This window comes from Chenopodium quinoa, unplaced genomic scaffold (genome assembly GCF_001683475.1).
Source record: "Chenopodium quinoa cultivar QQ74 unplaced genomic scaffold, ASM168347v1, whole genome shotgun sequence".
In the NCBI taxonomy this organism is placed as follows: Eukaryota; Viridiplantae; Streptophyta; class Magnoliopsida; order Caryophyllales; family Amaranthaceae; genus Chenopodium; species Chenopodium quinoa.
The window spans coordinates 849,962-859,481 of NW_018744093.1; the positions used below are offsets into that span (position 1 = coordinate 849,962).

The window sequence follows — 9,520 nt, forward strand, 5'->3', positions numbered from 1 at the left end:
GGTTCAATCACGACTAACTAGCATTAGTGGAAGTTCAATTAGTGCCTGTGGACCAAGTAGAGGAATCGCGTTTGGGGTACCAGATCTCCTCATTGTTCTTGCTCGATTGATCACACGTGGAATCACGCTTCAAAGGTACAATTATGTGTTCAATAGGTGTATGCAATGATCTTGGTTATTAGATGCTTATGAATATGATTTATGCAATTCCGCCTATAGTATCTAAAGTCCTACAAGTACTTGTGTTTTATTAGTGATGATTGCTAGCTTTCCTGTTTGCATTGGCTTAAGTGGTTTCGGTGCTCGTTTTGGGATTAGGGTGTCGGTTGTGTGGGTTCTCCAGTGAGGGAGGAGTTTGAGATGCCATCAGCCGGGCCGAGCTGAGTGCCAGCAAGGGGAGTGGGGTTGGCGGTGGGCTGGGTGGGTGGGAGGGGTTTGGATTATTTTATTTTATTTTTAAATAATTTGAAGGGTACTAATACATTAGTACTTAACCAAGATTAATCCTAGTTAATTGTTTAATGATGTTTTATTATCTATAATGTTATCATTGGCTTAACAATATTAATTCGTAATTACCTTTGGTAATCAAAAGTTTTATACTTTATCACTGAAAATCAAAAGTTTAGAAAAAAAATACTTGTGAAAAACAGGGGCCATCTCTCTGCTCACTCTGGTCTGTACTCTGTCCACTTTCAATGTCAGTGTCAGTCACAGGTGAATTGCCAATTTGCTATGCTATTACACACAGAAATTAAAGAATCACAGATCTAAAGCTTTATTCATAAATTTCTGATCTTTAACTTTTTTTCTTCTTCCTTGGATTCTCCTCATTAACTACCCACCAATACTTTCGAGCTTTCTCTCTCCTCCCTTTAATGGCGTCTTCAAGAGAAGTTTCAACCATGATTAAACAAGGCTTTATTTCAGACCCATCAATTTCTCTCTCCTCCATTAATAATAAATCCAGAAATTCCCCTTCTTCTTCCCCTTCTAAAACCCTCTCTCTCTCTCCCCCCCCTGCATTTTCCCGACCTACCCTTTTCGAAATGATGTCGGAAGAACAGCTCCGAGAATCCAAACAGTCAAGCGACAATCATCGCAGAAAATTGACCGAGAAATTAGCCAGGGTTTTGTCGAAAAACCCTAATTTTGCGGATAGCAATAACTGTAGTAGTAATAATTTGGGGGGTTTTGGAGATGGTGATGTAAAGCTTACTGTAAGTGGAAGAGATGGTTTCAAGATTTCAATGGATGTTCATAGAAAAGTTTTGGCAGAAAAAAGTAGGTTTTTTGCTGAGAAATTGAGAGATGGAGGTATTACTCATTCAGTTGAGATTTGTGATTGTGATGATGTTGAAATTTATGTTGAAACTCTTGTTTTGATGTATTCTGATGATTTGAAGAAGAAATTGATGGGTGAAGATGTTTCCAGAATCTTGAGCTTGCTTAAGGTCTATCTTCTTCTCATCTTTCCCTTTCAATAATTTTTGTTTTATTATTATTAATTTTTTTTTGGGTTTATCTGATTGTTGTTTTATGCTAAATTGGGGGAAATTTGTTTGTTGATGTGACAATGGCTAGCAATTAACATTAAGTGGCTGTCAATTTGCTTGGTCAGGCTAGTATTTGTAATTCTATGATTTACTCATATAATATGTACAATCTATTCTTTGGTCTGTATAAGTACCTACATTAAAGCTCTTTATCTCCCTAATGGCCCTAATACCTTGGATTTTAATCTTGGATACATTCAGTTAAGGCGAAAATGAAAGATATTCGAAAATTGGAGCTTGTTACATACTGCTAGTTTAATCTGGATTAATTGCATCTGAGTCCGTGCAAAACAAATTTGGATTGCTGCCACTGATATGATAAATAATTTTGGAAGGAAGGCCATACTTTTTTTTTTTTGGTCATGTTTTTATATCTGGCAAAGGGTGACTCCTATGTTAAAATTAAGGACAATCTGATATATGTTCTGAGAGAAAGAGTTAGAGCTGCACTATTAATTACAACAAGGGGAATTTTATATGTACATTGGCTTTCCTGAGGGTGCAAACACTGTAAAGGCCAAGGGCAGTCCAAGACTTAAACAATAACTATCAAATACAACTAGAAGAACTAATCAAAGAACAGTTACAATGGTTTGGTTGTACCGAGATCATTTCTGAATCGTGATTCTTCTCAAAGTTGTGGCTATGGACTTCATTTTGTACATTTGTTTCTGTGGGAATCGAAAAGCAAACATCTTTGAAACTATGACTACTTTTTTAAACTTGTAATTGTTGTTATGCCCTAATTAATAAGTTGGGATGTTGACCTATTTTTCAGGTATCTGCAGCCATTTTATTTGAAGCTGGGATTTTGTCATGCTTAGATTATTTGGAGGCTGTTCCATGGTCTGAAGACGAAGAGGAGAAAATAATTTCATGTCTTAATCAGCTTCACATTCACGACTCAGTGAGTGAAGATGTGCTGCAGAGATTATCAACTGAGCCATCCACATTTGCAAAAGCTGATGACATGTTCATGAAAATGCTTACTGGTGTCCTTCAGGCAAAGGATGATAAAGCTCGTAGAGAAATGAAGTCTCTTATTTCTCGGTTGCTTAAGGAAGATGCTGTAGATTACAGCAACTATGGTCCCAAAATTGATGTTTCCAGAGATACCCTCTATAGTCTTTGCCATAGGTGTCTCAGTGCTCTTATCCTTTGCTTGTCTGAAGCTACATGCATGGATGAAAGTAGGCAGGACCGGGGGGCTATAATGGCTGAGATAGCTCGTGAAGCCGACAATATGCAGTGGATTGTTGAAATCCTAATCGACAAGAAGATGGGGGATGAGTTTGTAAAATTGTGGGCAGATCAAAAGGAACTTGCTACCCTCCACTCAAAGATCCCGACTATGTACAGGCATGAGATTAGTAGGGTTACAGCACAGCTATGTATTGCCATTGGAAGGGGGCATATTTTGGTGCCTAAGGAGACACGTTATTCTCTTCTTTCCACTTGGTTAGAACCTCTATATGAGGACTTTGGATGGATGAAGAGAGCTAGTAGGTTTGTTGACAAGAAAGTTGTTGAAGATGGTCTTAGCCAAACTATTCTTACTCTGCCTATATCACAGCAGCAGAGCATATTGATGAATTGGTTTGATAGATTTCTTACCAAAGGAGATGATTGTCCCAATATTCAAAAGGCATTCGAGATTTGGTGGAGAAGGGCTTTTATCAGGCAGTATGCACCAGATCAAGATCAGCGCATGCAGATTACCGTGTGCAATAATGCTGATTAATTTTGCCCAATTCACCTAGAACAGGATTGAATATATTAGGTAATTTTGCTTGCTCATTGATGGCTTTTTCAAAAAAGTACTACCCTTTGCATTGTGTGGTAATATTTTTGCACTGTCATGTGTTGCACTTAAGACATGAGACAGATATGTTGTATCAAATTAGCTCATCAAGAGTTGTTGAAGCTCAGTAAGGTTGTACATTGTATATATCTTCATCATATGACTTTTCTATCTATATATTTATTACTTGAGTAAACTTGCTGTTGCATGGAAAATTAGAAGGCAGCTCCTGAGAGCTGTGCTTGATTTTTAGTTTGCAGGATTAATTGTGGGCTTGTGGCTAATCAGCTGTAACAGTGTAATATCTACCCATCTTTGAAGGTTTTGATTGCCAATACATGTGTGCAACACTTAAAAGACGTTATGAGAGACAGGACTGTAGACCTTAGAAATCCAGACTGAGATCTCTGAATAAGGCCTGGTACATAGGAATGGAGTATGAACATTGGCAGTTCAAGAAAATGAAAATTGATTTTTTTGCTACAGTATCTATATTTATTTATTAAGGCAGAAACTTCAGTACGCTGCTCAGGTTCTGTTCATGCTAAACAATAGTTCTGGTGTGCAATTGACCAGTGATCACTACATACAAGCAAAGGCCAAGGCTTGGACAATCTAACTTGCTTCAGCAAGGTAGCAAAGCCATAATTTCAGTCTGAGAGTATTATATGGGTTGTTCAGTTTATTTTGGTTAAGAGATTTGATAGACCAATCACTTCTGGGAAATTCCTACATAAAGGAAATATGTTATGTAAACATATCCTATGCACTTTTGTAAAAATAATGAACTTTTTTTTTTTTTAAAATTAAAAAAGATTAAGAAAACGAAAAGAAAACAAGCATTACGAACGGAGCAATGACAGTCTATTGACGGGGTTAACTGAAGCTTCAGTCAATTAACTCCAACTTCAGTCACTTAAGTCAATTAACTCCAAAAGCAAACAAGACAAGGAAGAGAAGCAGCCAGATTCAGGAAAGCTTGTAACAAGAGTTTTTGAAGCTTGAATCTGATTCAGTTGAAACATCAACCAAATCGCAGGTAATACTGAGTTTTGCTTGATTTATTATCCTAATTATATTTGCACAAGTTAGGGTTCTTGTTCTTTGAATTTTCTGGATTTTCGGTTTTATTGTCACTGTTAGTTTAGTCTCTCTCCTTAAAATTTCGTTTTTAAGGGTTTAATTTTTCTGGGTTTTGTTTATTTCATCTCATCTTTTTCTGGGTGAATTCTGGTGAAATATGTCTTGATAATTGGATTTATATATTTACTGTTGCAATTCTTGTTTTTGTTTGGGTTTTGTTTGTTTTAGCTCATATTTGCTGTAGTTTTTGCTGGGTAAAATTTATAGGATTGGAACTATATAAGTACGGAAGCTTTATTCATTGATTAATTAGGGAGGATAGGAGAAAACAGAGCTGATTGCAATCTCAGTAAGGTCTGTTTGGGAATAAGAAATTCATTTCAAATTTCAGATTTAGATCAGTTCATTTGCTTAGGAAATTCAAGAATTGGATTTATATTTGCTTCAATTCCCTGACAATGAAAACTGCCCTAAATATTGCCCTAAATTTAGAGAATTTCAAATTCTTTGTATAACCTTGTCTTTTTATGACCCTAATCCTCCTTTCTCCTTATTAAAGGCTGGCAGTCAGTAATGTTGACACCAGCAATATAACACAAAAGCTTTAGATGTTCTTCTTACTTTTAATTTCTTTTTTTTTTAATTTTTTATTCAAATTTTTTTAATTTAATTTAATTTATTTTTATAATCAAATTTAACAATGTTTCACCTTTTTTTTTTTTTTTTTTTGTTTTTTTTTTTTTTTGGGATCATGATAAATGGTTATTTGGCTTATTTCAAACGTGGCCTGCCGACCTTAGAGTTACATTTGGGTTTAACTTAGTTTCTTGTTTGAGTTGACATAATTTGATGGTGGGAAAATTTATCATGGCAAAATTTGATGGTTGAGACTAATAGTATAATATTGATTTAGGACTTAATATTTTGTTTGACTCTTTGCCTGGTTTGTGCTTTCCTCCTCCAGCTTGGATTGCGGAGGTGTGATAGAGAACTTACAATGTTGATGTATATAGTGTAATTTGTTTTGTGCTGCATTTTTAGTATTAGAGGTGGAATTTGAAGCTTAACTTACTAATTTCTCGGTGGGGTGTGTTGTTTCATTAATATATCCAGTCTCATATTTAGAATATAATTTATCACTGTATGCTTAATGTATCTAATAGGTATGTAAGACCTTTTAATCTAAGATTCTAGAATTAGCCAATTGTATGCTCAATGCTTACTTGATTTTATTTGCTTGGTTATTGTACGCAGTTTATTATATGAAACTCCTATTGTTTGATTCTTTTATGCCTGATTATATGATTAATTAATGTCAATAAACTCACAAGTGGTTATGGTGGTTAACTCTCCTGTGAATACGTGGGAGATGGTCTTTGATGTTTTTTTTATATGCTCTTCAATCATGGATTGAGTGCATATATGATAGGAAATATGACAAACTTAGTGGTTTGTGGGACTAGCCAAACTAGACATTTCATGACTATGCGCAACGCTCTTCCTTTTTATTACAGTACATATCCTTTGTATGACATTACTTGCATTACATCTGTTTCTTACAGTACAAGCTGCTTCCACTTTTGCACTGAGGAATAGGCTTCCTGTAAGCTTACGAGATCAAATGGTTGCTCACTAGTGTTTGAAAACAGAACTGATTCTGAAGGTACGCAATAGATCTTCTGAAGGTTCGCAATAGATCTCTTCCCAAGGCAGTCAAATCAAGTATTTCATATTTTTTCTTCTATTCACTGCTTGATCATATGTATCTGTTCTGCAGTGTATCAAATGACTTGCTTTTCCATCGACTGTGTCTCTAATTTCAGACATCTTTTTTTACATAACATCAATACAATTTAATGAAGGTTTACTGGAACATTTTAAGGGTATACTGTGTGCTTTGTATTTAAGTGAAGCATATACTATAAATCTCTTTCTGTTTTGTCTTGAGCATCAAGAATTTGAACGTTTAGGTCCTGAATACCATTATAAAGCCTCCATAAAAATCTCTGTCCACTCATTTTCTCAATGCATATCATCCAACAAATTGGAAGCTTACAAAGCATCACTTTCATAAAATCATAAGGAAATTTTGAGTTATTCTCACTTTTTTCCTGGGAATTCTGGTTCCTCGTCATTCAATGGTTTTCAATTTTCATTCGCTGACTTGATGTTATATGAGTATATGACTAGCTATGTAATATTCTGCCTAAACAACCACATTTAGTTTCTGCATGCATCACCATGTCTTTTGGTTGAACTTCCGCAGCTATCTTCTCTGGACTTGTTTTCTTCTACAAGAACAGATTTGAGTACCTAATTTGGCATGGGGTTTAATTAACGATTGGGGGTCTTGTCTCCTCACGGTGCTGCTTATTTTCTTAATGCTTTAGTGATGATTTTAACTCATTTGTTGAAGGTTTCCAAGATGAAAGCTGAGTACTACCCTTCCAAAGAAGACATGATCGTGGAGAATGAGGGACCTACTGATCTGCATGTACTAGTCTCTGGTGCCATGGTATGGTAAGAATAAAATGTCTCCTAATCTATTCATAGAATAGGATAAACGCATGCAACATCTATGAACATAGTTACTTCACCAATACTTTTGAACATACATGGGACACACGCTGTTCATATCACTTATATACTATTGCATCTGGTGAGACACTATTGTATGATTATTATTAGTGTAAAAGCTAGATAGGTTAGTTTCTTGCTTATCTTATAAGATCTACTTCTTCCATTTTCTTAAAGTGAATTTTTGATTAGTATTGATTATTCAGCCTACAGTATTCTGTTTGATGATTATCTGCCTCAATTGGTTGATGAGGGATGTTCATTGGGTATTATATGCGGGTTATTAGTTATGATACTGCAAGAGTTGGTTTCTTTCATGAGACTTAGCCAATTAGCCAAAACTAAAATGATCTTGCTGGAAAGTCATTATTTTTTTCTTAATCAGACAAATAGATAACTATTGTTTTGTTGTAATGTTTCAGCTATATTTTTTTTGTGAAAATGCTAATCTAGTGAGGACCTTGATACGTATGAGGAACTTAAACTCATGCTTATTTGTTAGTTGTGAATCATGTATGTAGTATGATGCCAATGCTTGTTTCAGAATAATTAGTGATGTGCACCTTAGCACCAAGATAGTTTTACTTCGTCTTCTATACCTCCTTTCTGATTTTTTCTTGTTTGTTGTGGATGATGTTGTGGATCATGTGCTTAGTATGATGCTCCTCTCTTAAAGCATGCTCAGACCCGATGCTTTTAGTTTCTTGAACACCCATCTGAAGTTATCATAGGTATTAAGCATGTTCAGTGGTGTATTGATTTCTTCTATTTATGTCTAAGTTTTCTTTTTTTTTTTTTTGTAAAAATTTTCTGAACATATTATATTCTCAACTCAATCAGATTTGAGAACTTATTGAAAAAGTTATGCTTGTTTTGCGTTTACAAATGACGAGACCAACCATTTTTTTTAATGCAAAGTTTTTAGTAAATTCAATTTCTTTCATGTTTCTTTTGCAGTTGGCTTGTGATCCCACTCTAATTTTATTTTGTGTTGATCATTTTTTTCTTGCTGCTGCTCTGTTAGGTTCAAAATTTAACCTTGTGCATTTATATTTGGATTCATTGACATAATAATCCCAACTTTCAGCCATTTTTTAGAAATAATTCCAACTTTTGATTATTCTAGAATAATCCTAACTTATAGAGCTATCTCCCAATTATATTTCGAACTTTAGTTTTTGTTATACAAAATAGTTCCAAAAGTATTAACAAAAGCAACAAAATAAACACTTTAGATTATTTTGAGAGGGTTGCCTTTAAAAATGGGATTACTTTAAAATTTTAAAAATTTGGGATTATTTTGAGAAAATGGCTAGAAGTTGGGATTATTCATGTCTAATTTTTCTTTATATCATGAAAATCAACTTAGCTTTCAAGTATGATTCATTTCAGATTTTCTTCATAAAAATTTTATGTGAAGATGTTGACTGTGTGGAATCTGCCTCCCAGGAAGTGTACGTGACAAGTAGATGTGTGATGGTTCAGCAGGACTAGACTGCAGGCAGGTTGATTTTGAGGAGTTCGAGGCTCTCAAGCACTAGACGATTTATAGCGCTTCCCTTGTTGCTGCCACTACTGTCACTGATGCATTTTTGCAAACGGTTAACATTTATCAAAAATGACGCCTAATGAAACCCTGTTTAGATTGTTGAAACACTGTCGAGATTGTTATATCTTTGACGCCCAATGAAACGCTGTTGGTATCTTTGAACAATTAAGTTATATTTATTTGAGATAAAATTGTAATGTTACAATCATAAAGAGTATACATAAATTGAGTGTCTTGGCAATGAAAGATCCTCGTTAAAAGCCAAAGGAATTTTTCTCCAAACTAAGCCCAATTGACAAAATAAATACCAAAATGGTTGTATGGCAAAAGTATTTACCAAACTAAACTTCTAGGGTAAAACGCTGTCTCGGACAGCGTTTTAAAAACGCTGTCTGGGACAACGTTTTTAGTTGTTGACTTTTTTTTTTTTTTAAAATTTTTTTGTAATTTCTGTTTTTTAAAAATAAAAAGAAAAAAAAAAATTAATAAACACATAAAACGCTGTCTCAGACATCGTTTCTCTGTTGGTCTGCAGCACCAGCAACCAGCAGCCTTTGTTCTGTAATTTTTGCCCTGCTTCTCTAATTTCTGCCCCAGCACACCACCCTTGCCTTGATTAAGCCACCACAGTCAACCACCACCCCCACCACCAACCCCCACCGTCGACCACCACCTTCCGCCACGTTCGACCACCGTTATGCACTTCAAAACAGTACCACCTCTGTTTCGGGTGTTTTTAGTCCCTAGGGAGAGTTACAATACTGGGTATGAGCGCCTGATTTCTATACCTGCAAAACCACGAAACTCTGGTGGGGTGGAGTTCCGCCTCCGAAGATCAAGTTAGTATGATTTCGGATGAGTAAGCGTGCGGAAATTAAAGTAGGTATTTCTCTCTGATTCAGGGAGATTCCGCAATTAATATTGCTCGGGATTTGTGTATGTATTTATGAATGC

At 35.3% G+C, this 9,520-nt stretch overlaps 1 protein-coding gene across 2 annotated transcripts; it reads left to right on the plus strand.

Moving 5' to 3' along the window:
• The first annotated feature begins 604 nt into the window (after positions 1 to 604).
• LOC110692113 (BTB/POZ domain-containing protein At5g60050-like) lies at positions 605 to 8,837 on the plus strand. 2 transcript variants are annotated; one of them, XR_002505390.1, is made up of 6 exons: positions 605 to 1,454; positions 2,335 to 3,336; positions 3,611 to 4,396; positions 6,003 to 6,125; positions 6,857 to 6,960; positions 8,467 to 8,837. XR_002505390.1 is itself a non-coding variant. In XM_021869100.1 (2 exons), exons 1-2 carry the CDS (start codon positions 879 to 881, stop codon positions 3,295 to 3,297), a joined length of 1,539 nt encoding a protein of 512 aa, XP_021724792.1. In that variant the 5' UTR covers positions 606 to 878; the 3' UTR covers positions 3,298 to 3,553. The 2 variants fall into 2 exon arrangements, 1 of the variants encoding a protein (XP_021724792.1); XM_021869100.1 differs by lacking the exons at positions 3,611 to 4,396; positions 6,003 to 6,125; positions 6,857 to 6,960; positions 8,467 to 8,837 and having other exon boundaries at positions 606 to 1,454; positions 2,335 to 3,553.
• The last annotated feature ends 683 nt before the right edge of the window (positions 8,838 to 9,520 follow it).

Excerpts from the sequence above, each read along its gene's own strand:
- LOC110692113 (XM_021869100.1), top strand. The coding sequence starts at position 879 with ATGGCGTCTTCAAGAGAAGTTTCAACCATGATTAAACAAGGCTTTATT. Across the intron at positions 1,455-2,334 it reads GAATCTTGAGCTTGCTTAAG|GTATCTGCAGCCATTTTATT; the intron begins GTCTATCTTCTT and ends CCTATTTTTCAG.